This window comes from Podarcis filfolensis, assembly GCF_964270895.1.
Source record: "Podarcis filfolensis genome assembly, chromosome: 18".
NCBI classification, from domain to species: Eukaryota; Metazoa; Chordata; class Lepidosauria; order Squamata; family Lacertidae; genus Podarcis; species Podarcis filfolensis.
The window spans coordinates 2,146,692-2,174,474 of record NC_139622.1 but is presented as its reverse complement, the minus strand read 5'-3'; the positions used below and the strand labels follow the sequence as shown (position 1 = coordinate 2,174,474).

At 48.4% G+C, this 27,783-nt stretch overlaps 1 protein-coding gene across 4 annotated transcripts; it reads right to left on the bottom strand.

Moving 5' to 3' along the window:
* Positions 1-27,662, bottom strand: SLC25A42 (solute carrier family 25 member 42). 4 transcript variants are annotated; one of them, XM_083594833.1, is made up of 9 exons: positions 27,631-27,662; positions 15,394-15,611; positions 11,134-11,259; positions 10,250-10,361; positions 9,357-9,382; positions 8,242-8,408; positions 7,508-7,624; positions 4,582-4,733; positions 1-3,740 (listed from the first exon to the last, which is right to left on the bottom strand). In XM_083594833.1, exons 3-9 carry the CDS (start codon positions 11,218-11,220, stop codon positions 3,415-3,417), a joined length of 987 nt encoding a protein of 328 aa, XP_083450959.1. In that variant the 5' UTR covers positions 11,221-11,259; positions 15,394-15,611; positions 27,631-27,662; the 3' UTR covers positions 1-3,414. The 4 variants fall into 4 exon arrangements, with proteins under 4 accessions (XP_083450959.1, XP_083450958.1, XP_083450957.1 ...); XM_083594832.1 differs by lacking the exon at positions 27,631-27,662 and adding an exon at positions 24,504-24,859; XM_083594831.1 differs by lacking the exon at positions 27,631-27,662 and adding an exon at positions 24,572-24,859.
* Between the last annotated feature and the right edge of the window lie 121 nt (positions 27,663-27,783).

Below are 27,783 nucleotides of genomic sequence, written 5' to 3'. Positions count from 1 at the left end.
CTCGATAAATCATCTCTTTATTATTAAATATACATCATTTCTTGGCACAGATCTTTGTACAAGTTATGTCACTATAGACACACATTTGTGTGTGTGTGTGTGTGTGTATATATATATAAAACAAAAGGATCAAAAATCCACACACGCACAGGACCCTCCGGAGGCGTCAGACGCACTCGCTTTGAGAGACACAAAGGCAGCATTTGACAACGGACCGCACAAACACTCCTGCATAGAGTTACCCACCTTCCCTGCAAAAAGCCATCCTGGTTAATACATTGTCATGGCAGGGGGGGGGGGGTTGGCCGGGGCTTTCTTTTGGTGGGGGGACACAACACTGTTTACAGATTCGCTATTATGGGGACCTCCCTGGGAAAAGTACTCACCAGGGATCACCAGTGGCAGACAACGGCCCCCGGATAACTTTTTGACCCTCACTATCAATTTGCACCCCTCCCGTATCAAGAATGATGAGTTGGGGGGTGCTGTTCCCTGTCCCCTTGTGAACCGAGCAACAGATTCTTGGAACCATTCCCTGCAATGGGGAATGAGTCCCCCCATGGCAGGAGGTCTCGGTTCTTGGGGAAGGGTGGTGTTTAAAGCAGGGGGGCCCCCCCAGCGTCTCCAGCGGCCGGGAACGACGGGCAACTGCAGCACAGCTGGAAAAGGCTCCCTCGGATGCCAGCTCCATTGTGCATTGATTCAACCGCTGCAATTACGACCTCAACCTGCTGTAGAAACCCCCCCCCCCACTACCACCCTTGGGTGCTGGGGAGCAGGACAGCAGGGAGCATCTGTGCCCCTCCAGGCGCCCGACTGATGGGAGCTAGAGAGGTGCAGATACCCCCCACCCAGGTCATTGTAGCGCCATCTTGAAGCTGGAGGGCTCTCACCGATTAACTGCTCCTTGCCAACTTTGTAAGATTTTCGAAAATAAACCCAGCTCCACAGCTGAAAGCTATCAGGAAGGGGGGGCATCTATAGCCGACTGGGAAGGGGATGGCGTGATTGTGGGTCGGGAAGGGAGATGGAATGGGAGATGCTCAGGTCTTCTGGAGTCTGGTTGGTGGTGGAAACTCAAAAGGGAGAGGGAAGGAAAGGTCATCCCAAATTCTCAAAACCTTGCAGGAAGATATGTCACTAGGCTACCAATCCCATCAGCCCGGATTGTCGGTCCAAGCTGGCAGGGGATTGTGGGAGTTGTAGTCTGGCCATCAAAAGACACTAGCTTGCAGCCTCTTAAACCCCAAAAGGGGAAGTCATCTTCCCCAGGGACGCTGCTCTATTTTACCTCAAGGTTTTAGGACGTGCAGGCAGAGGTTTAAAAGGAGTCCGAAGGAAGGAGCAGCTTGAGACTTAGCAATCAGCAAGCCACCTTCATTGAGCTGGCAATCTCTCTCCCAGAATATATACAAATATCTATATATATATATGCTCCCAAGATCTAGGTTTGACACAGTGAGATGCGCATTATTTCGTTGGCGAGATGGCACCTGCCGTCCCTCCGAAATTCTCTCCCCGACAAAAACAAAACCCGCTGAGCCACAACTGCGATCCATCACAACTGCTGATGGCACGGAGAATTAGAAAAATGAGAATTGGGGAAACGGTGTGTGGGTGTGTAGACCAGGATTTCCCAAACCTGGGTCTCCAGCTGTCTGGGGACTACAACTGCCATTATCCCCAGCTAGCAGGACCAGTGGTTTGGGATTAGGGGAACTGTAGTCCCCAAACAGCTGGACACCCAAGTTTGGAAACCCTGTGTAGGTTCGGCTCTCCCAGTGGTAGTGCATCTTTTTCAGAATGTGCAAAACACTCCAACCTGCATAAGCAGTGTCTTGGGGGGGTCATGAACTGGGCTTCCTGTTTAGGACATGCATCACCCCGTTCAATCTATTTTCATACTGGGGAGGTAAAAGCTCTTGAGGTTCGGATCTGGTGGTGGTGGGTGAATCCCTGGTGCGCTTTTGTTGAAGGCAGGCATTGTGCTTGCTAAGTGTTAGGAAGCAGTGCAGTGCAGTGGAGGGCAGATGAGAGAGAGAGGAATTAGCAGGGTTAATTTAGCATGATTTCCAGGAAAGGGCTGGTGGGAGTCAGTCAACATCTGTAGAGACACAGGATTGCTGCCCTGTTCTAGGAGATTTTCGAAGGTGGGGAGTGCCTGAGCTCGTACACGGCGAAAGACCCAGGACGGTCTGGCAAAACACCCACTCCTCTTCCCAGGAGGAGACCTGCAAAATGCCTTCTCCGATCCAATTCCTCTCTAGGTGTTCAAGGCACCTGGCTCTCATCCTCACCTGGCTGCTGGAAGTTCAGCAACATATGGCAGTCCATTTTTGGTTGTCATCCCTGACCGTCGGGATAAAAGTTTCCCCATCTCCAATCTGAGATGAGGCATCTATGATTCTATGATCTCCTGCTCTGGGCTAGCAATGCCTCTTCCAGAGAGTCCTTATTCCTTCCATCTTTTGACACTTAATACTGGAGGGGGAAGCCCTGCTAAAAAGCAGAGACAATTCGGAGGAGCAAAGGTTAGCTCGACCGCATGCCATCTTCCGAAGCTTGAACTCTGGAATAGGTGTGCATATCTAAATACAGATCATTAAAAAGTCTCTGAAAAGCAAGGAAAGAAGGCTGCGACACCCCAAACTTCTGATCCCATCAAGGAACCAGGAGCTGCCCAGATTGCGGCAGCAAGAGAATTCAAGATTGCACCGTGGCCTCTCTGCCTTGGACAAACCCAAGGAAAGGAAAGAATCCCGTCTTTGGTTTTTTCTCCCCTGGGGCCGGCTGGCCCTCTTCCAGGAGGTTTTGGGGCAGAATTTTAAAAGCATTTGAAGTAGGGAGGGGGGGAGATGAAGGGCCCCATTCTCCAGGGCTTGGAAAACAAACCATTTGCTGGAAGGAGGGCGGAGACCGCAGGGAGCGGAAACCCCAAGACAGACACACCCCATGTCTCAAACATACAGGTAAGTTCGTCTCCCTACAGAATAAAGGGTGCAGGAGAGTGAGAGGCAGGAGATGTAATGGGACTGGGTCGCCACGGTTTAGAACAACGAGGCAAAATCAAGTAAATAGCATGGCTGCAGCCTTCTGGGAGGACCCCTTGCCAGTTCCCCACAAATCCAAGCAGAATTCAGACGAATTTCAACCACTTCGGTGGGAAAAGGAGAGGGAAAGCAAGAAAACAACACCGGCAAAGGACACGGCGGCTTCTCTTTCGCAAACGCAAGCTCGGGGAAGCAGGGGGCAGGATGCTGCGGTCGTGGGGACCTAAAAGAGATTGCCCTGGGTCACTCAGCTCTGCCGTGAGAACCCTCTGGCTCGGGGAGGGAGGGAAGGAGGGAGGAGGAAGAGGATGCCCTCCCACCTTTCCACCAACATTTGTACCAACCGCCAGCCACCGGCCAGCCACTACCTCTCCACGTTCACCCCTTGCTCCCACTTCCGGAGGAGAATTTGCGTGAGGTCGAAGGTCGTGAAGCTGATCCCCACGGCGATGGGGCCCTTGACCCAGTTCATGCTGAGTCCCTTGTAGAGGCCGCGGACGAGTCCTTCCTCCCGGATGATGTCCCGCATAGTGCGTAGAATGGTGCTGTAGGTGTGGCCCATCACTCCGGCCGTCTGCATCCGCCGCCGCACAACATCCAGCGGGTAGGAGGCAGACTGCCCGATCAGGCCGGCACAGGCCCCGAAGACGAGCCGCTCCACGGGGTAGGGCTGCGTCCTGCCGCTGCGCTCTGGAGGAAAAGGAAACACTGGTGGGCAACTGTGGAGACGCACAGGGACAGCGCAAACAGATCTCCCTCTCACCCTTCCGCCAAGGGGCCCCAGGACCCCCAGAAATTGCAAGAATGCAAGGACCTCAGTGCAACAGCAACTCTCCCCAATTGCAATGGCCAGGGGCCAGGAGGTATAGTGCCTCCAAACTGGAGGGAGTGCACAGCCATCCTGGTGGCATGGATTTGTTATGAGGCAAAGGAATGGCGGGAGGAACCAGCTGGGGACATTCAAGGAAAGAAGGCTCAGAGCCCGGGGAATGGCGGTGGGACAATGATGAGTGGCCAGGGGGAGGTGTCAGAAGCAGAAGAGGCAACAAGGCTTAGTGAGCGGGGAGAGTCAGTGGCAGAGAGAAGTCCAGAATGGGAGGCAGAAGCTGAAGCAGGAGAGGAAGGTCTCCCCCCTCCTGCTGCATCAAGCTGCCCTCCCTTCTGGTCTCCCAGAACCAGGAGAGGCATGAAGAAGGTGGAGGAGAGGTTGGCTGCATGCAGGGGCATTCTTCAATGGCTTGGGGAAAATCCTGGAGGGACTTGGACGGCGGTGGGGAGGCAGGGCTGCTTCATGGGGAGCTGCTGTGCTCCTTAGGCCTGACACTCGTGTTCAGATCATGTCCTTGCTAATAAAGAGTTAACTCCCAGTTGCATGGTGTGATTTACTGCCGGCTCCCCTCTGAGACATGGCTAGTAGCCACTGCTCTTCCGTGGATTTGCCTAATCTTATAAGCCATTCATAAGAGCCCATCTTCTGGATGATGCCCAAAGGAGCCCATCAAGGCTGGCATCCTGGCCCCGCTGCTTTTACCTGCGTGAAACTTCTTCAGGGTCTCGTAGGTGAAGAAGCTCAGTCCAGCATATGGAATCACCCCCAGGATGGTGGGGGCAAAGCCCCGGTAGAGGGTCTTCATCCCTTCCTCCCGGGATATCCGAATGAAGACGTGGACAATGTTGCTGTACCTGTGGGGAGAGCGGAGCAAGAGAAATTGTGTCTTGTTATCATGCCTCTCCAGCAACAAGCCTTGTTGGCTATCAAAGGGTCTGGCTTGCCACACCGATGCGGCAGGAGAGGGCAGCAGGAGTGGCCAGAAGATTCAAGGACAATCAAAGGAAGCTTAGAACATTTCAGTGTAGTATAGCCTAACATCCTATCAAAATTTTTAAAAATCTGAATACACAACCAGAAACATGATCCATGCCTTTCCTCAAGAGCATTGGCTATTCAAGATGTTCAAGCGCCTGGAAACCAAACCTTATGAGGAATGGTTGAAGGAGCTGGGGATGTTTAGCCTGGGAAAGAGGAGACTGAGAGGAGATAGGAGAGCCATCTTCCAATATCTCAAGGGCCACCTCATGGAAGACAGAGCAGGCTTGTTTTCTCCTGCTCTGGAGGGTCAAACTTGGACCCAGGGCTTCAAGTTACAGTGGTACCTCGGGTTACAGACACTTCAGGTTACATACGCTTCAGATTACAGACTCCGCTAACCCAGAAATAGTACCTCGGGTTAAGAACTTTGCTTCAGGATGAGAACAGAAATCGATCTCTGGTGGCAGCAGGAGGCCCCATTAGCTAAAGTGGTGCTTCAGGTTAAGAACAGTTTCAGGTTAAGAACGGACTTCCAGAATGAGTTAAGTACTTAACCCGAGGTACTACTGTACAAGAAAGGAGATTCCGACTCAACATCAGGAAGAATTTTCTGACAGTAAGAGCGGTTCGACAGTGGAACGGTCTCCCTCAGAAGGTGGTGGCCTCTCCTTCCTTGGAGGTTTTAAAGCAGAGGTTGGGTGTCCATCTGCCATGGATGCTTCAGCTGAGATTCCTGCATTCCAGGGGGTTGGACTGGATGACCCTCAGAGGTCCCTTCCAACTCTACTATTCTATTATTCTTCTACAGTTCTCCTTGACATATTGTTGGGAAGAGGGATTTCCAGCTCTGACAAATGTGAAAGATCAGAAGACAGAAAGGCTTCTTAGTGTTGCTGAGAAGACAAGTTTGTCTCAAATTAGACCACATATGAGATTACCCGGCAAAAACAAGCTCATAACTCTCAGTGCGTTTGTGTAGGTACTTAAGATACATGCGTAAGAGGCTCATTTCAAATAATATTTTCTGAATCAGAGAATCATAGAATTATAGAACTGATCTGATATATGACCGTAGCAGCTCAGATAGTAATTGCAACTCAGTGGAAAACTGCCCCAAACTGGAACCAGACTGGATAACCAAATAAAGCTAAAATTCTTCACTTGGACTTTGTGACCTTAGCCCCTGCGTAACTGAATTCCTTCATTTCCATTTGATTTTTTTATTTTGTGAAACGTGGCGGCAGAAGTGAAATGCTTCAGTAACCAGAGTCTGAAATCCATGAATTACAGTGCATTCTTGTTCCTATTTACTCAGAAGTAAGTTTAGCTGTGGTTTATTTCCCAGTAAGTACATTTAGAAGTGCACACAGAAGTAGTCATGCTCAAAGGACAACCATTGAAATAAATGGACTTAGTTGATTTAGGGAAGTTTTGAAGGTTTGATGTTTTACTGCGTTTGATGTTTCAGTTGGATGGTAGCCGCCCAGAGTGGCTGGGACATATATATCTGGCTGAGCCGCATATGAATATTATTATTAGTAGTAGCAGTAGTAGTAGCTTTCACCTTTTTTACCTTTAGTAGTACTCATTCTGCCTGCCTGTTTTACAGCTTTGTTTTCCATCTTATAGGTTTCTCCTGCCGTTATACCTGTTTCCCCTCTTTTATTTCCGCCACAAAATGAAATTAAAAATATTTGCCAGGAAAAAGAGGAACAGGGTGGCCTCCCTTGTCAACATTTTCTTTTCCCCCCGAGCCATAAGACAGACAACCAACACACACAAACACACCAAGGCCCCATATCACAACTTAACTATTTTGGGCACCCGATGACACCTGGTGTGCTGCCGAGAAGGACCCAGGCTATTTTAGACGCTGGACGACAGCCACGCGTTGGAGGAGGGGAAGCGGAACATCGAACAAGACACTGAAGGGAAAAGCTAGCGGTTGTTGGACAAAAGGCCCCTTTGTTACAGGGGGTTGGACTAGATGGCCCTCGGGGATCCCTCCCAACGCCACTGTTCTAGGATTCTACTTCTCAAGCCAGGCTGGTCAGTTCCAGGCCCTGAAGGGTGGGCCGACTGGTACTTTTAAAGCAGGGAGGAGATCAGGAGTGTGCATTTCCTTTCGGATGGACATATGTCAATTCATGGGGGGGCGACCACAGATAGCCCTTCGCTTTGGTGCCAGAGACTACGTTCCAGCCTGAGGGAGCCTTCTCTGCACAGAACCGCTCATTTATTGAGATCTGCAGGTCAAATCCTCCCTGATTGTGCTGCAGGCACATTAATACGTCTTGCAACAATCCCACGAGGGGAGAATCTTGTTTGCTGAGACCCCCCAAAAGAAGACTTATGAACCCACATCAAACTTATTGGCCTCTGTAAAAGACCTGCCTTTTTCATCCAGACTTTCATCCCCTAAAGATTTAGCCTTTTGCACAGTTGGGGTTGATGGAGAAAATAGTAATTTCATAAAACTGCGTCGTTTTGGTATTCCATTTTCGTCTGAGCCTCTATCCCAGCTAAACCCAAAAGGCCTGTGCCCCCCTACCTTTTTACAGTGCAAATCTGGCTGCTTTGAGGTGTTATTTTAGGTACTCCCATCCCACCCAAAATTTCCACAGGAGCATCCGCAGCGCCAACTCACATTTCCTTTGGCGTGACGGCCATCCGGGCACGGACCAGGTCCAGGGGGTACGTCAACATGGCGGCCGTCGTGCCCGCGAGGGAGCCAGCGATGAACCTGGGCAATGGGGTAAGTGCCCTGGAAGCAGGAAGGAGAAAGAGAGGCTTTTGAAAGGTGGAATTCCCCACAGCTCTTTTCTCCAGCAGCTGAACAAAACTGGTTTACAGTTCCATTGTGGGCAGGGAAGGATCAGTTTTTTGGGGAAAGTTTCCTGGTGGATCATAGAATTGAAGCATTGGATGAGACCCTAAGAGGCATCTAGCCCAGCCCCCGTGATGCAGCTGTCCCACAGGGGGACTGAACCTGCAACCTTGTCATTATGCTCTCACCAACTGGCCTATCATGAATGCTGAAACTAATCCAACCAAGAGCTGGGCCAAATGAGCACAGCAACTCATTCCCAGTGGTCTTACTCCATGAAAATCTGTTGCTGAAACTGAAATCTCCATCTCCCCACAGCTTTCTAAGTCGCCTTCTGTCCAGGGCTTTCCCCAAGCAATCGGAGACTGTGCCAGCGTGAAGGCAACCTCTCCTCCGCCTTTCATGCCTCTCCTGGTCCTGGGAGACAAGGGGGGAAGGGAGCTTGTCGTCGCAGCAGGAGGAGGAGACCCCCGTGACTCTTCACCAGCTGGACTGACCAAGGCCTGAGGTTCCCCAACCCTGTTGCAGAAGACCCAACCCCAGCAGCCTCTTACTTCCCCTGGAAGCCGTAGTAACTGCCCAGGATCTGCTTGTACTCCTCGTGGGCGCAAAACTGGATGGCGGCGTAAGGGATCACGCGGACCATGGTGGCAGAGTTCCCCCGCCAGAGGCTGAAGAAGCCCTCGTGGAGGTAGGTGCGGTAGATCAGGCGGTAAGCCTCCTAAGGAGAGCAGAGGCAGAGTTATTGGAAAAGAGAGACCAAGAGAGGCTGAGCGCAGAATCTGAACCAGGGCTCTTGGTTTGCCACACTTTTGACAAACCACAAACTGTAATCCCCAAAAGGAGGTTTTGTTCCAGAGGTGGGGTGTGCTGTTGTTGTTGGCGTCTGTCTGCCTCAAGAGACAATGGAGTGCGCTTCTGGGGGTGAAGCCAGACTGCTGAGTTTGCAGCACTCAAGTGCCCCCCCCAGGACACAAGCCTGGGCAGGGTGCATGGAGATCCTGGGCTGCCCAGACGGCAAGACACCCCTCTTGGGCTCGCTGATGGGATCCAAAGGAAAGCAGTACATTTTGCATCAGCTGGGCTGCAGGAATTTTGGAAGGAGGTGGACAAGGCGCCATCCAACCTCTTTAGGGACTCCCCTCAAGATTTGTGTAGTCTTTTCTTCTCCCAAAAATGTCCCACAAGGACCAGAGTCTTCTTTCTCCTATAGGCTCCCTTCCCAGGTGGACGGGCCCCACCTGCCCCTCACTCCCCTCTATAGCACATACAGAAACTGCCTTCTTGACCACTGGACTACCTCTTGGTCTCATCTGCTCCGTCCACCGGAGCCTGGCTTCGCATGCAGGGGAAGCCCCTGACTCACTGGGGGTTTGAGACCTATCGGCTCCCCTCACCTGGTTTAGCAAGCTGTTCCTGGGATTGTGGCCACTGTTGTATGCTGACACACCCAGCAGCCACAGGTGAGAGCTGAATGCAGTGTAGGGACCAAAGGTAGGGACCAGAAGGAGCAGGACGTGTCCCCCACCAGAGAGACGCCCCTTCCCAACACCCCAGCAGGGGGTGTACAGGTTAACAATTTGGGGTGAGGGACTTTGTTAAGTAAAAAACCAAAGCTGCTCAGCTAAGCAACAGAGCAAAGAAAGGAGGATTGTGCTTTAAGTCTTACCTTGGCAGAAAACCGATTTGATGATACTGAAAGAGAAAAGCAGAAAAATTAAAAACAAGCATACTTTTACTCATTTGCAGGTACAAATCAATTCATCCACTAACACTCATGGATCAGTGAACTAGGATTTCTCTAGGGTAAGAGCCCTAACTATTTCTTTCAAAGCTCTTTATCAATACTGGAGCCTAGAAGGATCTGAAGACTACTGATCAGCCGCATTCTCTTGTGATTTATACTTTAAAAAAAAAAACAACGCACCAGAATTCTTCCCTGCTTTCCTAGTTTCCCCCACCCCATATAGCGTATCGGTTATCTCTTATGCAATTTGCAAACACCCCGAAACAATTCTCTCTCTCCCCCCAATCTCAGTTTGACTCTGCCTGCCCCCAATTATCCCAGCCGGAAGATAAGCCAGTCCAAAGACAAGCAAACAAACCCTGAATCAAGCCAAATCTCTTTCCAGCAAAAACTCATTGAAGGATTAATCCTCAAAACAGAAATATATATATATATATATATATATATAGAGAGAGAGAGAGAGAGAGAGAGAGAGAGAGAGAGCTTTTAATCTGAGCTGCAAACCAGGCTTTAAGTTTGGGGATTCTCTGCCCTGTCGATGGGAGTTGAAAGTCCACAGCATTAAAAACAGGGTTCTCCATCTAATTACGTTTTCCCTGCATCCATTCTATTTTTATATACAGGTGAAACTTGAAAAATTAGAATATCGTGGAAAAGTTCATTTATTTCAGTAATTCAACTTAAAGGGTGAAACTAATATATGAGATAGACTCATGACATGCAAAGCGAGGTATGTCAAGCCTTTATTTGTTATAACTGTGATGATATGGCATACACAACTTACAAAATTATAAAAAGCTGCCCCCCCGAAATACCTTGGAATATGATTTTCGTCCTGTCCAGAGGTGCCACCGCAGTCTTGGCCACAGCGCCAGCAAACGCCCCAGATATCAGGGAGTTGAGGACGCTCCTTCTCTCCTGGGCAGCCTGGAACAGAAAACCAAAGGAGGGTGGCAAGGAAGCACCTAGAAACTCACAAGCCACTTGGCTGGTCACCTAGGGTGAGCAGGAACCGGCAGCAGGCGAGCGGACAAGGGAGATGCTGGCGAACTTCTTCCTTGCTGGCTCCTGTCCGCCATAGGCGATCAGGCCTGCCCCTTTCTTTCACACCTTGAGATTGCAAATCTATATGGATTTATGTGGGACTTGTAAATTTACCTGGTTTAACTGCAAGGCTGTTCTAGGGCAGCATTTGCCAACCTGGTGCCCCCTCCAGATGTTCTGGGCCCTTCATCCCTGAAACTCTCTCCACCTACAATGCCCACCGCCACCCCCACTTCGAGACCAGCACTCAACCGGAACCAGTTGTTCCAGTTTTTGAACGTTCTTTGGAACCCAAACATCTGATGCAACTTTCACAGCTTCTGATTGGCTGTAGGAGCTTCCTGCAGCCAATGGGAAGCCATGCCTTGGTTTCTGAACGTTATGTAAGTTGAACAGACTTCCGGAACGAATTCCATTTGACTTCCAAGGCACCACTTTATTATAGTTTTTATTAAGTTTTCAATTTTGCACCTCAAAATAAACACCATACATTTGATGACCTCCCTCTTTCCCCTTCCATGGCTCATTTAGTTTACCCACCATTCCTGCATTTTACTCTAACCATTTTATTCAGTTCTCCTATCTTACATCTCTCAAGTATTTGTTATCCTCTTGAATTGACCTTCACGCTGCCAGCATTCTCAGCAAGACTCACCTCTGGCAAAATCGGCATGTGGATTTGCGGCTCTACATCTTTCTGCTTGAAACCCACTTGGCCTCCTGCTGCTCGACCATTCCCCATCCCAGGCTCAGGGGCTGCCCAGGAAAAGAACCAGACCTCCTGAGTTAGAGAAGGGGGGCGGGGAGGAGTTAAGGACAGTAGCTCAAAACCTAAATCGGATGGACTTGTTAGGAAGTCAAAGAAGTAACCCAATTTGGAACAACAATGACAGCGACAAAAGGCTCCCAGGGCAGCTAACAAATTACTCAAGAAAAAGCTTCCAATTTAAATAGACACAGCACAAAAAGAAAACGAGCTTGGAGGGAGGAGGAAAGAGGAGAGTTCCTGCACACCCCTCTAACTGGGTTGGCCCCAGACACTCTGGGCACCTTCTGATGAAATATTAAAAACACAGTAAAACATCTAACATCAAAAACTCGCCTGTACAGGGCTGCCTTCAGGAAGTTGTGTAGTTGTTTATTTCCTTGGCATCTGGCAGGCGCCACTGCCAAGAAGGCCCTCTGCCTGCTTCCCTGTAACCTCACTTCTTGCAGTGAAGGAATGCCAGAAGGTCTTCGGAGCTGGACCTCAGTGTCCAGGCAGAACGATAGGGGTGGAGACACTCCTTATATGTTTTCATATATATGTGTTTGTGTATTAATGTTTATTTGTGTTTTTTTATTATTATTCTCCCCGTACACCCACTATTTTTAGCTATTTCTATTTAAGCTGTAATCTATCTTGAGTCTCTGTTACACAAAAAAGCAGGATATTATTATTATTATTATTATTATTATTATTATTATTATCACACAGCTGGGTAAGGAACTGACACATCAGTGGATGGCTAGACAGACAGGGAGACAGACAGACTTGGAGAAGGAACCATTCTCCTCTTGAACTACTAATTTCATTTTGGGAAAAACAGGCCTGTGGTCACAACACACCCCTCTGCCTCCCCCCTCCCCTCCTTCATCCCTTTTCCATCCCAGCTTATTTTTGGCCACGAAGGATTGCAACGGGAAGCTCCCAGGCCAGAAACACTCTCTGACATCCCGCTTTCAGCAATGCACAACTGCAGAGAGAGAGGAGGAGGAGCGGAGCGGTGGAGTCACCAGAACTAAGCTCAAGGTCGAGAATAAAAAACCAGGGCAAGGGGGACACAAATCAGGTTTCAGAGCGGCAGCAGAGCAAAGAGGATCTCACCGCTGCTCCTGGACTAGAGGGACTTCTACATGCACACAAACATTTCCATGATTAATGCAGCACATATTACAGACCCTCCAATATCTCTCTGATGAAAATAAGAATCATTCCCGAGGGCCTTCTCGGTCATGGCGCCCGCCCTGTGGGACACCCTCCCATCAGATGTCAAGGAGATAAACAACTGTCTGACGTTTAGAAGACATCTGAAGGCAGCCCTGTTTAGGGACGTTTTTAATGACTGATGTTTTAATGTACTTTTAATCTTTTGTTGGAAGGCGCCCAGAGTGGCTGGGGAAACCCAGCCAGATGGGGGGGGGGTATAAATAATAAATTATTATTATTAAATCATAGAGTTGGAAGGGAATCCCAAGGGTCATCTAGACCAACCCCCTGTAAGGAAGAAATCCCTGGATGTCCTGTTCCATCATCAACATCATCATCAATGCTTTTCTTCTAGAGAAAAAACCATGTTAAACTATGGAACTCCTTGCCACAGGAGGCAGCATGACCACCAACCTGGCTGGCTTCAAAAGAGGATTGGATTAACTCACAGAGGAATGGCTACTAGCCAATAGGGTGATGCTCAGAGGGAGAAATCTTTCTGCATCCCAGATGCTGTTGTGGGAAAGGGCTCTGGGGTTCCAATCCTGCTTGCAGGTTTCCTGACACGGGTGTCTGGTTGGCTGCAGTGAGAAGAGGATGATGGACTAGGATGCTGGCCCCCAGGCCTGATCCAGCAGGCTCTCCTTGCGCTGTTTTTCTTACTCACCCACCCTTTGCCCCTTTCGAGCCCTGCCTGGAAACCTTCTATTCTGCCAGGCAGCCTGTGGCAACCTGGTGCCTCTCGGCTTGGCCCACCTCACAGGGATGCAGCGGGGATTAAATGAGGAGGAGGAGAACCACATACGTCGCGTTGCGCTCCTTGTGTTGGGCGAAAGGGGGAATGAAATTAATTCCCTGCAGCACAGAACTGAGCAGAAACCAGCACTGATCTGGGGTGTTTTCCCCCTGCAAACAGCAGGCTTACTCGGATGTCACCGGCTGCCCCCCTTACTGAGAAGGGCTGAGGACGGCAGACACAATATTTTTCATATTATTATCATCACTCAGCGCTTCGGCTTGAGCGCCTGCCAAGGAGAGACGGCAAGATTATGTGGGTGGGAGTAGTTGGAGCTAACCGCCCGGCTGCTATCTTAATTCTCCCGCTGCAACTTGAGCAGGAGAGATCTTAATCTAAAGCACAGGACATTACGACGCTTGCCAGAGCCGCGCACACAAGGTTGGAAACGCAGATAGATCAGCTAATCGCCAATCGGCACCTGAAATCTAGTTGCCTTCACCGTGATGGAATGTCCAGGCACCTTTGTTCTTTTTTGCAATGAACTTTATTGCTACTGCTACTGCTACTATTATTATTATTATTATGTTTCCTTTCTATACCGCTTTACATTTTAAAGGGAAAAAATCGCCAAGCAGTTTACAACACATTAAAACGTCAAAAAGAACAATCCAGAATAAAACAGCTCCGTTTTAAGATTAAGAGTATGCAGCTCTTAATCTTGGGGTTGTGGGTTTGAGCCCCACGTTGGGCCAAAGATTCCTTTTGCTCCTGTGTGATGTTTTATTATACTTTTATATATGCTGGAAGCCACTCAGAGTGGTGGGGGGGGGGCAACCCAGTCAGATGGGCAGGGTATAACAACAACAACAACAGCAATTATTATTCTTCTAGATGACCCTTGTGGTCCCTTCCAGTGCTATGATTCTATGATGAAACTCAACCTTCAAGGAAAAGATTTCAGATCCTTCTCTAAGGGACACTTTGCTTTCCCCATATTTATTTGCCTGCTTCCCCACTCTGGGAAGGCAGTGGGGTGTAGTGGTTAGAGTGGTTAGGACCTGGGAGATCAGGGTTCAAATCCCCACTCTGCCCTGAAGCTCCCTGGGTGACCTGGTGAGTCAGTTCACAGCCTCTTAACCTCCCTCCCTGAGGAGGGGGGTGAACCATGTTCTCCTCTGAGAAAAAGTTGGGAGATAAATGCAGTAAATAGGCTCTCCTGCTGACCTGCTTAAGAAAGCCAGAGAGGCCGGCCAGAGGGAGACGTTGGGGGTCACAATTGGACCCAAGCCAGCCGCAAAACGCACCTGTTGCCAGGGGGATTTTGTGTTTTTTATAATAATTTCTATGAATTTTTACAGATATTTTAAACATAGCATTCAACTTGTATATAATATAAAATGCATTTGGCCACAACACCCTGAGACTTCCGTCCTCCTCGACTAATGGCTTTCCCACTTATTATCTAATACTTCATTTTGGGATTATAATTATTACTATTAAATCCTAATCATAGATCAACAATTTTTAAATTATACTTTGCAATAATTGCTAAAGTCCACCTTACACAACTTCTTGCAACCCTACTAGCGAAGTTAGTTGTTTACAATTGTCTTTCAAGTATTCTGTAAATTTATTCTAGTCTTTCAGGAAAGTCTGGTCTTGCTGGTTCCGAATTTTCCCTGTTAGTTTCGCCAACTCGGCATAGTCCATTAGTTTTGTCTGCCCCTCTTCTTTCGTTGGTATCTCTTGTTGCTTCCATCGTTGGGCTAGTAATATTCTTGCTGCAGTTGTTGTATTTCATTACCTACAATGCCTAGTAAGAAGGCTTCTGGAGGTTTTTTACAAATGTATACTTCAACATTTTTGTAAGTTCTTTATAAATCATTTCCCAGAAAGCTTTCACCTCCTTACAGACCCACCACATATGGTTCTTTTCTTTACATTTCCAACAATGATTACTTGTTTTATACATTGCCAGGGGAATTTTGAACACTGCATGCAGCCGGGCAGGTTTTCTCCATCCTTCTCCCCCACCAGCACCTTGAGGTGCCCAGCACCATCAGCTCCCCAAAAATTAAACTGGAAGAAACCAGACCCAAATACAGAGAAAGGGGCGGAAAGACACGGGTTCCTCCTGCAAATTTCAGCCGAAAGAAACTTAACATGAAACACACACAGCAGGGGGAAGAGAGGAGAAATATTCTTGCCTGGGTCCAGAGGTGGGGCTCGCGGCAGAGAAGATCCGAGAGGGAGGTTGGCTGAGCTCCGCAGCAGAAAGGACAACCCACACACTTGGGCACCTCAAGGAAATGGATGAAACTGACCTTCGTTGCTCAACTCAGCACAGTGAACTGCCTTTGTCCGTTCCAAGGAGGTCTTCCTGGCGTGCTTGGCGTCCCGGTGAGATGAGACAAGTGTGGCCAGCCTTTAAATAATATAAACAGCAATAAATTAATGCATTGATATTGCAGAAAAGGAGATTCCGACCCAATGTTGCAAAGAACTTTCTGGGGGACTGACAGCTGGTCAACGTACAGTTGCAATCGAAATTCTCAAACCCCCATTGCAAATCAAGTTTATTATCAAAATCTACTGGAGAAGCCAGTATAAGTTGCAATTTCAGCTGAATTTGGGGAAACAACTGGAAGCATCTGTTGAACTATTTCATTGCTTTTTTTTCCCTCACTGCAAACAGCTAAAAGTCTGGAAATTTTGATAATAAGATGATCAAGGGACTGGAGACCAAGCCTTATGAGGAACGGTTGAAGCAGCTGGGTACATTTAGCCTGGAAAAGAGGCGACTGAGAGGAGATATGATAGCCATCTTCAAATATCTCAAGGGCTGTCACATGGAAGAGGCAACAAGCTTCTTTTCCCCTGTTCTGGAGGGTAGGACTCGAACCAATGGCTTCAAGTCAAAAGAAAGGAGATTCCAACTAAATCTTAGGAAGAACTTCCTAAGAGTAAGAGCCATTCGACACTGGAACAAGGCTGCCCAGAGCAGTGACACAGAAAGCCGACGAACACAAAACGCAAGTGTAGAAAGAGACGGAAAATACCCAAAGGTAGCCCTCATCCAAACAGGATTCCAAACAGGGCAAAAAGCAGGATCCATCTAGCTGTCCTATCCTAGCAGCTAGGATAGTAATAGCACCTAAATGGAAAGGTAAAGAACTACCTAACAAAGAGGAATGCATTCTCAAATTAAACGAATATTTAGAATTGGCTAAATTAACAGCATCCATAAGACAGCAGTCAAATAAAAAACTAAAAAATGAATGGTGATGCTTTGATGACTATATGACAAAATACTGCTCTAAAAAGACATGCTGATATGCTTAGACTAAAAATTTAAATGCATCAAAACAATAATTTATCAATGACATATATATGTATATAGAGAAAATAAAAAAACAATCAGAATGCAATGATAAGGGTAAAGTTGATTCTAGAGAAGATGAGTAGCGGAGGAAGGAAGTTAAATAGGGTGGTGGGTTTCTTTTATTTTGTTTAGCTTTTTTTGGATATTGTGTAATGATTTCATGTGCAATGATTTAATGTTTCTTTTCTGTTATGTATTACAGTATTTCTCTTTTTCTTTTGTATGATGGAAGATCTAAATAAAAATTTTAAAAGAGAGAGAGAGAATGGGTTGCATTAAAAAAAAAAAAGCAGGAAGGATCCATCTATTCTGCTCTCACTTGTTCAGCAGGTCAATCCAGAGAGAGAGAATGCAGGATTCTGGCATCAGGGCTGTTTATGAACGGCACAAGAGCACCATCAGGTCCAAAGGTCAACGGAAAGAGGGGAGGTTGCATGCACACACCCGCCCACCTGACAAGTGGCGCTGCGTGCTCAATCGGCCATACAATACTCATCTTCAAATAGCCACCCTTAAAGACTGGACTACTGCAATGCGCTTTCCGTAGGACCTCCCTTGAGCGTGACCCAGAAGTAGCAATCGATGCAGAATGCTGCAGTGCAAATGCTGACAGGCGTTGTCAAAAGCACCACATCTACTTGGAGATCTGCACTGGTTACCAATTTGCCACCGGGCCAAGTTCAAGGTATTATTGTTAGTATATAATAATAACAGTGACAACCTTGCCCATCTGACTGGGTTGGTGGCTTCCAACACACATAAAAACATAATGTAACACCAAACATTTAAAACTTCCCGATACAGGGCTGCCTTCAGAGGTCTTCTAAAAGTCATTTAGTTGTTTATTTCCTTGACATCTGGTGGGAGGGCGTTCCACAGGGCGGGTGCCACCACCGAGAAGGCCCCCTGCTTGGTTCTCTGTAACCTCACTTCTCGCAGGGAGGGAACCGCCAGAAGGCACTCGGTGCTGGACCTCAGTGTCCGAGCAGAACGATGGGGGTGGAGACACTCCTTCAGGTATACAGGGCTGAGGTCATTTAGGGCTTTCAAGGTCAGCACCAAAACTTTGAATTGTGTTCAGAAACGTACTGGGAGCCAATGTAGGTCTTTCAGGACCATTGTTATGTGGTCTCGGCGGCCGCTCCCAGTCCCCAGTCTAGCTGTTGCATTCTGGATTAGTTGTAGTTTCCAGGTCACCTTCAAAGGTAGTCCCACGTAGAGTGCATTGCAGTAGTCCAAGCGGGAGATAACCAGAGCATGCACCACTCTGGCGAGACAGTCCGCGGGCAGGTAGGGTCTCAGCCTGCGTACCAGGTGGAGTTGGTAGACAGCTGCCCTGGATACAGAATTGACCTGCGCCTCCATGGACAGCTGTGAGTCCAAAATGACTCTCAGGCTGTGCACCTGGTCCTTCAGGGGCACCGTTACCCTATTCAGGACCAGGGAGTCCCCCACACCTGCCCGGCTCCTGTCCCCCAAAAACAGTACTTCTTTCTTGTTGGGATTCAACCTCAAGACAGATTGGGACCAGTTTCCCTTCAAGATCGCCTTACCCTGCAGGCGCCCAATTCACCTCTCCGAAAGGCAGAGCTGATTGTCACAGGTAGCGCATTGCACACTGCCTAATACCTCCTCAAACCCAAAGCCAGCCACAAACCTCAGGATTCAAACAAAGGGGAATCAAACCACATTTCGCTTTTGGAACTGGAGTGGTAAGACTTTAAATACATCAAAACCAGCAGCATAGCAACACTTCTTGGAATTCAGTAACCAAGCAGATTCTCTATAAAACGAAGAGGTATTTTTCACAAGCCAACAAGAGAGGGTGAAACTGGGCACAGAAGCTTTCAGCTGTTGTTTTTTTTAAATTATTTTTATTGTGCGATTATAACTTGCCGCACTGGGATTTGCAGAAGATGCATTATATATATTTTAAACAATTTCATTGAAGGTTTGTAACATATCGAGCACTAAATCCAAACACACTTCTAAAAAGATAATAAACAATATATTATTACAAAACACAATTTTATAAGTAAGAGAAAAATTTAAAAAAGAGGAAAATATTATTTTCTTTCCTTTTTGTAATCTTTTATAATCTTTTTAGAAATGTGTTGGGATTTTAGTGCCAACACATTTCTAAAAAGATTATAAAATATTAATAACCTTCAATAAAACTGTTTTTTTTAAAAAAAAATTCTTTCCCCCCTCTTTTCTATATAATTGTGCTTTGTAAGGAAATTGTAAGGAAATTTGTAAGTCAAATCACTGGACCATCTAGCTCTGTACTGCCCACACTGACTGGCAGCAGCTCTTTGCCATTCCCAGGGACAGACCTTCCCAGTGCTATCCGAAGATGCCAGGACCTGAACCTGTGATCTCATCCATGTATACAGATTTTTTTGTGGTTTTTTGCAACCATGAGATCTAGAAACTTGACAAGTTAGTGGTTACAAATAGTGGTTTGTATTGCCCAAGGAATATGCTAACCCAGTGCTTCTCAAAGGGCAGCAGGAGAGGGTGGCAATTGTGCTGCGAAGATTCAAGGACAATTAAAGAAACATTTTAACTTTTCAGTGTAGTACAGCATAGTATCACATCAAAATAATTTTACACACACACACAAATACACACACACACCCTAGAAACAGTACCCATGCCTTTCTTCAAGACCACAGTCATACCTCGGGTTACAGACACTTCAGGTTGCGTTTTTTCAGGTTACGGACCGCCGAGTACTGGAACGGGTTACTTCTGGGTTTTGGTGGTTGCACATGCGCAGAAGCACTAAATCACGCTTTGCACATGCGCAGACACGCCACTGCGGGTTGCGAATGTGCATCCGCACAGATCACGTTCGCAACCCGAGCATCCGCTGTACTAGCTATTCTTCTACAGTTATCCACATCATATTGTTGTGAACAGGGATTTTCCTACAAATATGAACGATCAGAAAAGAGGACGGCTGCTTTGTGTTGATGCGGCTTGCTTACAATTATATTTTGGGAATGATGTGTGTCCTTACGCTGCTGCATTGTTTAATACTTTCTCGGGGTCCCATGATCATATTAGAAAGTAACTGTGCTCTACGTTACAAACCAAACACCGCCAGAAGTTGTTTCTTTTTGTTTTCCAATATATTTCTTATCAATTAAAAAATCCGGTGTGGCATGAGCAAATTTTTATTCTGAAAGCTCGAGAACCACTGTGCTGACACCATAAGATTCAAAGCAGTAACGATTAATTGCACATTTGTTCCAAATCCAGCTCAAACTATTTCGAGCCCCAGATTGGGCAAAAGAGTTGCGGGGGGGGGGATTAACTCCGCAAAATTGATGGTCTCGATCCAACGACACCAGTTTTCCAAAGCCTGATGCTCCCAGGCAGGTGAAACTGCCCACTTTCGGAACCTCTGGTTCAAAGCATAGATTTGGGTGTATTTCCCAAGCCTTGCTCTTTGCAGCCACAGTGAATAAGATTTCCTCCTGTTCTCCTGGGACCAGCCCAGGCACAAGTTCAGCCACGTAGAGAGAGGCCCTCGCTATTATTTCTTTTAAAGGGGTCTGCCTCCCCACCACCCCAAGAACTTCTGGGATTTTTCCCAGCTGGGAGACCAGGAGCCAGGCTCTCCCATTGTCTCTCCACAAAACCACAAAATTCTCACTGCCCACCACCAAGAAGCGAAAGGATGGAGAAAGGAAAACCTCTCTTCGCTTGCCCACTCCCCACCTCGGCCAAAGGGAGCTGGCTGGCAAGCTGTAAGATAATCCTGAATGGCTGTTTTCCCAAAAAGGCCTTGACCTATTTCTTTTTCCCTTGGGGAAAAACTCAGAGCTTAACAGGCCTCCTCAGACTTCTTGGAGATGGAGACCTTGTCTCTGCTGAACTGAAAGGTGCAAAAAGACGACACAGAGCAAGCGAGAGCCAGTTGCTTCAAGAGGAGACTCTCTGTGTGAGTATCTGATATGTGATTTTATTCATAAAATGAGGACCAGCTGGCTTCACAGGAGCCCATCCGTGTCTCTCTGCTATTACTGTACAGACATACCTCATGTTACGTCCGCTTCATGTTACGTTCTTTCAGGTTACGTCCCGCAGTGACCCGGAAGTACCGGAAAGGGTTACTTCCGGGTTTCACTGCTCTCGCATGCGCAGAAGTGCAAAATGACGTCATGTGCATGCACAGAAGCAGCGAATAGCAACCTGTGCGTGTGCATACGTGCCGCTGCGGGTTGCACTCTTTTCATGTTGTGAACGGGCCTCCGGAACGGATCCCGTTCGCAACCAGAGGTACCACTGTATTTGTAAGATCAGTGTTTGAAATTAGCCAGGCGCTAATCTGTCATCTCTTCAGATTTACCGTTAGAGGGAGCAGAACATGTTAAAACAGTAAAATGTTGCCTATCGCTAATAATGTGGCCAGAATGGACTCCTGCAGAGTGCTCTCTGTGCGGTTTGACTCGCGCTTGACCCTGAAGATGCCTTTGAGAGCAGCATGCTAGACCAGCTGGCTCTCCTTTGGTGGGATCCAGCCCTTCCCATAATCATTCCCCATCACACTCCGGTGGGTTCCCTTCCCCAGAGGTGAGGGTCCCACTCCCAGGGGCTAAGACCCAACCAACTTCAGAAGAGTCAACCAGCTAGTTTATCCTCTGTTTGCTGACCCTGTCTGCCTACCAGGTTGAATTCCTGCAGAGGTCCCTGCCTAGAGGTCTGTCCAGAACCAGAGCGTTCAAAGTCTACCCGCTGGGCAGCTCCTTAGGCAAACATACTGCACGATTGCTCCTCAAGATTAAAAGTCCTCTTTGCAGAACAGCAAGTAGCACGTCGGGGGAAAACAGTGCTCCCTAGCTGTTTTTAAGAATTCTGGTAGAGCCTCCAGGCAAAAAGATGTGGGACTTTTTAAAAAAGAGAACGGAACGGCAACGTTTCGGTCCCGAGTTCAAATCCCCGCTCTGCTATGAAATTATCTCCTGCAGCCTCCGTTTTACCACCCAAACTTCTATCAGCCACATGAAGAGAGAACTCCTTGCCTACCTCACAGGGCTGGTGTAAAGTGACGAGAAAGCCTTGAATCCCAAATGCCTGGTCAAAGAATCTTATAACTGTAGAGTTGGGAGGGAGCCCAAGAGTCATCTAGCCCAACCCCCTGCAATGCAGAGGGTTGTTATTTTACCAGTGCTATGTTTTCTTGAAAAAGAGGTGCTGGAACTCACTTTGAATGCCTCCCTCATTCTCTTCAAATGGCAAAGGCAATTGCCTGAGAGGCAATGGAACTAAGTTCCAGCTAGAAAAAAAGGCCTTGCTTTTGCCCATTGTGGGGCTTGAACCCATCAACCCTGAGATTAGAGCCTCATGCTCCACCAACTGCGCTCATCCGTGGCCAGCAGGCGTTCCATGCAGGAAAGCAAGCAGACTGGCAGGGGGTGACTCCTTTCTGCCACTGCCATGTTACCGTATTTTTCGCACCATAGGGCGCACCGGACCATAGGGCACACCTAGTTTTTAGACGGGGAAATCAATAAAAAAAATCTCCCCCCCCAGCCCCAAAGAGCAGTGTACAGTCTGCGCACAACCTCTCCCTGCCGGAGGGGTTGTGTGCGGCTATGGCACAAGCCAAGGCAGCGAGCGGGATGGATCCCGCTGGCTGTTTTGGCTTCCTCTTTAGCCCCGCGCAATCCCTCCCTGCCAGGAGAGGCTGCGTGGAGCTATAGAAGCCATAGCCCCGTGCAGCCTCTCCCTGCCGGAGGGGTTGCATGCGGCTATGGAACAAGCCAAGGCAGCGAACGGGATGGATCCCGCTGGCTGCTTTGGCTTCCTCTTTAGTCCCGCGCAATCTCTCCCTGCCGGGAGAGGCTGCATGGAGCTAAAGAAGCCATAGCCCTGTTCAGCCTCTCCCTGCCGGAGGGGTTGCAAGCGGCTATGGTACAAGCCTGCATTCGCTCCATAGGACGCACACACATTTCCCCTAAGTTTTTGGAGGGGAAAAACTGCGTCCAATGGAGCGAAAAGTACGGTATACACTAATGACTGGAGGCCTTCCTTCACATTGGCGAGGCTGGAAGACGAGCCCTGCTTGGTCAGGGTAAAAGATGCAGAAGTCCTCCACCCTCGCCACCCCCCATCTACAAGGTTAACAGAAGGCTGCCAGGGCGCCCAGCTGGTGGTGACCCAAGACGGGGCCTCCTTGGTGGTGGCTTCCCATTTGTGAGATGCCCTCACTCATGAGGTGCATCCATCTCCCTCGCTATTAGCTTCCAGGAGAAATTTAAAAGCAGACCATTTGGCATTTGGGAGCTGAAGTTGTTTTGAGAGCTGCCAATTCCTTTTAGTTGTTGTTATCTGCTTTTATCTGCCTTTAATCCAGCTTTAACTACTTAAAGAAAAGAAGCCATTATGCAATTCTTGTCCTAAACTTTCAGTTAATCGATCGCCAAAAGCTCCACAATGGTCCACAAACCCTGAGGTGAAATTATGGAGGTTTTTACTATAAATAAGGCTACCTTTTTTGCATATGTAGTTGCACCTGTATTGGTGTGGATCAGGACTTCCCAAACGTGGGTCTCCAGTTGTTTTTGGACTACAATTCCCATCATCCCCGACCACTGGACATGCTACCTAGGGATGGGAGCTTAGTCCAAGAACAGCTGGAAACCCAAGTTTGGGAAACTCTGCTGTGGACCATCCTTGTCAACCTGGTGCCATCCAGATGTTTGGGCTCCAACTCCCATCTGGCGCCTCCAGCACAGTCAGGCTCTGCCTCAATCTATATACACAGGGGAAAGGAATGCATCTTTGCAAAGAGTGGGGAGAAATCTAGCTCCAGACTGGTGTGGTTTTTCTGTGGGTGGGCTTATTGTGCAGCATAAACACAGTCTGCTGGATCCAGCCAACAGCCCATCAAGAAACAGAATTTTAGTGTTGGATCAGACCCTGAGGGTCATCTAGTCCAACCCCCTGCAAGTTGCCCCATATAGGAATCAAACCTGCAACCTTGGTTCTAACCAGCATCCTGTTGTTACCGTGGCCAACCAGATGCCCCCACTGGGAAGCCCACGGGCAGGACCCAAGTTCAAGAGACCAGCAAATGGGATTTAGAAGCACTGCGGCCTCTGAACATGGGAGCAGGGCATATAGCCATGGTGGCGAGTTGCCACTGAATTTCTCCTCCCTGAATTTGCCCAATCAGCTTTCAAAGCCAGCCAAGTTGTTGGCCATCCCTGCCTCAAGTGGGAGGGAGTGCCATAGTTTTAAGGACTTGCCTGAACCTGTCCTGGACCTGCCGTAAACTTCCATCGTGTCGCCTCTTACCTGCCTTTTCTCATAACTAAAAAGTCCCAGACTCTGAAGGAACCTTTCCTCCTAGGGGAGTTTGCTGCAACTGATCAGGTCATTGTGCATCAGTGCTGGGTTTATCCTGGACCATCCACACACCATTCTGCTTTATATTAGTTGCTCAGCAATGCATGCCACCACACTGTTATTGACTTCCAGAAGGGCACTTTTGCGCAACAAGGAAATCCCAAACCAGAACATTCGCAGTATAAAAAGTTGCAGAATTTCAGGAAGAAATTACAGGGCATGCGCCATTTAGGAGCAAATCATGTCTGCCCCCAAAACTATGCAAGGATAGTATCAAAGGCAGGGTTGCAAGCGAGATTTTTGGTTTGGTTTCTTGCCCTGAGATATACAGATGTAGGGCAATATACAAACTTAAGTGGCTACCCTGATACCACCACCACCACCACCACCAGAATAATGTAACCTCCCCAATATCACCATGAACAGAAATCCCAATGGATTGACGTTAAATAGGGCGGGGGGGGGGGGCGCTAACCAGCCCCAGCACAAGGAACTCAGCTGGTCCTTAGGGACACAGGAAGCTTACAGGCTGCTCGTCTGTCTAGATCGATGTGGTCTGCACTGGTTCTCTACCATTTGATCCAGGGGACATCAACAGAAGTCTAGTGTCCAGATCAAGCCAAGTCATAGTCCCACTCTACCTTGGTCAGACCACACCTGGAATACTCTGTCCAGTTCTGGGCACCACGATTTAAGAAGGATCTTGACAAGCTGAAAGATGTGCAGAGGAGGGCAACCAAGATGATCAAGGGACTGGAAAGCAAGCCTGATGAGGAGCGCTTGAAGGAGCTGGGGATGTTTAGCCTGGAAAAGAGGAGATATGAGAGCCATCTTCAAATATCTCAAGGGCTGTCAGAGGGAAGAGGGAGCAAGCTTGTTTCCTCCTGCTCTGGAGGGTGGGATCCGAACCAGTGCCTTCAAGTTACAAGAAAGGAGATTCCGAATCAGCCTCAGGAAAGACTTTCTGATAATAAGAGGAACAGGTGGTGGCCTCTCCTTCCTTGGAGGTTTTAAAGCAGAGGTTGGATGGCTGTCTCTCATGGATGTTTGAGCTGAGATTCCTGCATTGCAGGGGGTTGGACTAGATGACTCTTGGAGTCCCTTCCAACTCTAGAAATCTATGATTCTGTGACATCCCCAGTCCTATCAGGAGATGCTGGGAAGTGAACCTGGGACCTCAGCAAGCAGGGTGATGTTGATTTATTTTTTTGCAATCTAGAAACTTGATACGCTGCCTTATGCAGAGCCAGACCTTGCATTAGTCCACGTTGCTCAGTATCACCTACACTGACCGGCAGCAGCTCTCCCAGTCCTACCTGGAGACGCTTGGGACTGAACCTGGGATCTTCTGCATGCAGAGCAGATGTCCTGCTGGGCTGGGCTATGTCTCTCCTGCTATTTTACTATCAACTCTTCCCATATACTTTGGAGAGGATAACCAGGAGGAGAAAACATCTATTTTCCAGGTTTTGCTGAATTTCAACTCCCATCATCACCCCTGACCATTCCTGGCTGCTGGGAGTTGGAGTACTGAAACACCCGGGGGGTGATGGGTGCGAATTCCCACCAATATTTTGCCCAAGGAAACCAAGGATTCCAATAGGTAAATCTGCCTTATTCCAAATCAGGCCATTGGCCAGTCTCTCCCAGTACGGTGCATTCCTCCAACAAGCAAATGCCCCCCCCCCCTTACTTGAAGCTGGATAGCTAAATTGGTAGAGCATTAGTCTCTCAATCCCTGGGTTGAGGGTTCAAGCCCCACATTGGGTGACAGATTCCTGCATTTCAGGGGGTTGGACTAGATGCCCCCCGTGGTCCCTTCTGACGATACATTTCTATGATTTTTTCCCATCAGGAAGCAGCTTTTTCAACCCAAAGGAGACCGGCAGAACAATGTCTGAGGCGCTTAACCTTTGTACATTCCAGCTGTGCTAGAGATATTTCTCAATCTCTCTCTCTCTTTATGTACTGTGGAACCTCGGAAGCCAAATGCCTTTGAACTCAAACGTTCCGGCTCCCCAACAATCAAAAACCAGAAGTAATTGTTCCGGTTTTTGAACAATTTTTGGAAGCTGATCAGCAGCCGCCCCTTGGTTTTCTAAATATTCCAGAGTTGAACTGACTCCCGGAAGGGATTTAATTTTAAAACCAAGGTACAACTGTATCCAATATAGAGAGTTGTTTTGTTGGCACCCGTCTGTCTCGAGAAACAGTTCATATATACACACCCATATATATATTATACATTTTTAGCAGAAAAAGGCAGGGCATCAAGGGGGAGAATATTTCTTTTAAAAAAATAACTTTGCATACACTGATGGTTGGAAGAGGTATCTCTTTTTTTACCCCCAAAACTGGCTTATAAATACTTTAAATAAATAAATTTGGAGTGGGTGGGAGGAATGCCAAGGAGAAAGGAAGCCAAAACACTTTTTAAAAAACTGTACCCACACCTAAAGAAACAAACCTCCCATTTTTTGTCCTTCGAAGGAGCCTCAAAGTTGCTCTCTATTCCCCAGCCTCAAACTCTGACCAGGAAAACAAAGTCACCTTCCACGCCCCCCCCCACCCTAGAACTGAAATTTCCCCAAGTCCTTGAAAGCTTGAGTGTTTTCAAAGCCCCCCCCCCCCTGCCCCGCTTTTCAAACCAGGTGGTGGCAGACAAATGGGGACAGAGCAGAACTTAACCTTTTTTCTGCCCCCCCCCTTCAAGCAGAGTTAATATATAATTAAGTCTGGGGGGTGAATTAACCCCTCGATCCCACAGAGGACGTTCATTCTCTACCTGTTGGGGGGCGGGGAACAAGGCAGGGAAACTTTTTATTTGGGGGGGGGAGTCATACTGTTACTCCGAAGTTTAACATCTGATCTCCCCACCCCCCAACCCACCGAAAAACACCCATAAGCACTCAGGCTTGATAAGGGGAAATTAAGACCCCTGCCCTTTGCTTGCAGGGCAGGGCGGGGCACTGGGAAGAGAAACGAGGAAGCCAATTCACTTTTAGAGGCAGATATTTCCTAATGGGTGGGTTGCGGATTTTTTGACAACTGCCCCCCTCCCCACACACAATAAGGATCTCAGCTCTTGTGAAGAGGCGAGGGACTCAACCTCTGGACCCCCAAAATTGTAGGGAGAGTTATCTTTTCTCCCCCAAAATCTGTATTTCAGAGACCGCCCCTTGCCCCTCTTCAATCCCATAAAGGGGGGGGGGGTGACAGAAATTAACCATTTGAGCCTCCCTTCTTTCAGACAGCAAGGGGAGCGATCAAGCTCTCTACCCCCTTACTTTAACCCCCTCCCTGATTTCAGATTGGGGGAAGTGTCACATTTATAACCCCCCCAAATATATCACCAAGGGCATAAGCCCCCAACCAATTTCAACCCGGGGGGTGGGAGGCCAGGAAACAAGCCTTCCCCTCCCCTCAAGTGGGGGGTTTTGGAACTGGCCTTTCAAATGGGGGGGGTCAGAGCCACAGACTTTAAGCCCCCTAACCTATGGGAGACAAACTATGGAGGGGGGGCAATAAGCTTTCGACTCCCCCTACCAAAATTAACTCATAACAACATTAAAGATACACTTTTTAAGAGGGGGGTCCATCTCAGTTACTCTTCCCCCCCCCATTTCCCCCCTTAGGTGAGGAGTGGGGCAGCTGCCCCGTGCGCATGCGCCTCCCCCCGCCGACCACGCTGAGAACTCACCCCTCCCCTCGCTCGCCTCCTGCCTCCAGCTGCTTCTGCCGCCGCCGCCGCGCCGCCGCCGGCTAGGCCCGCCGAGCCCCGCCCCCTACGCCCCCGTCTCGGCCAATCAGCGCGGGGCCAGGCCGAGGGGCGGGGCGGGCGAGGCAAGAGGGA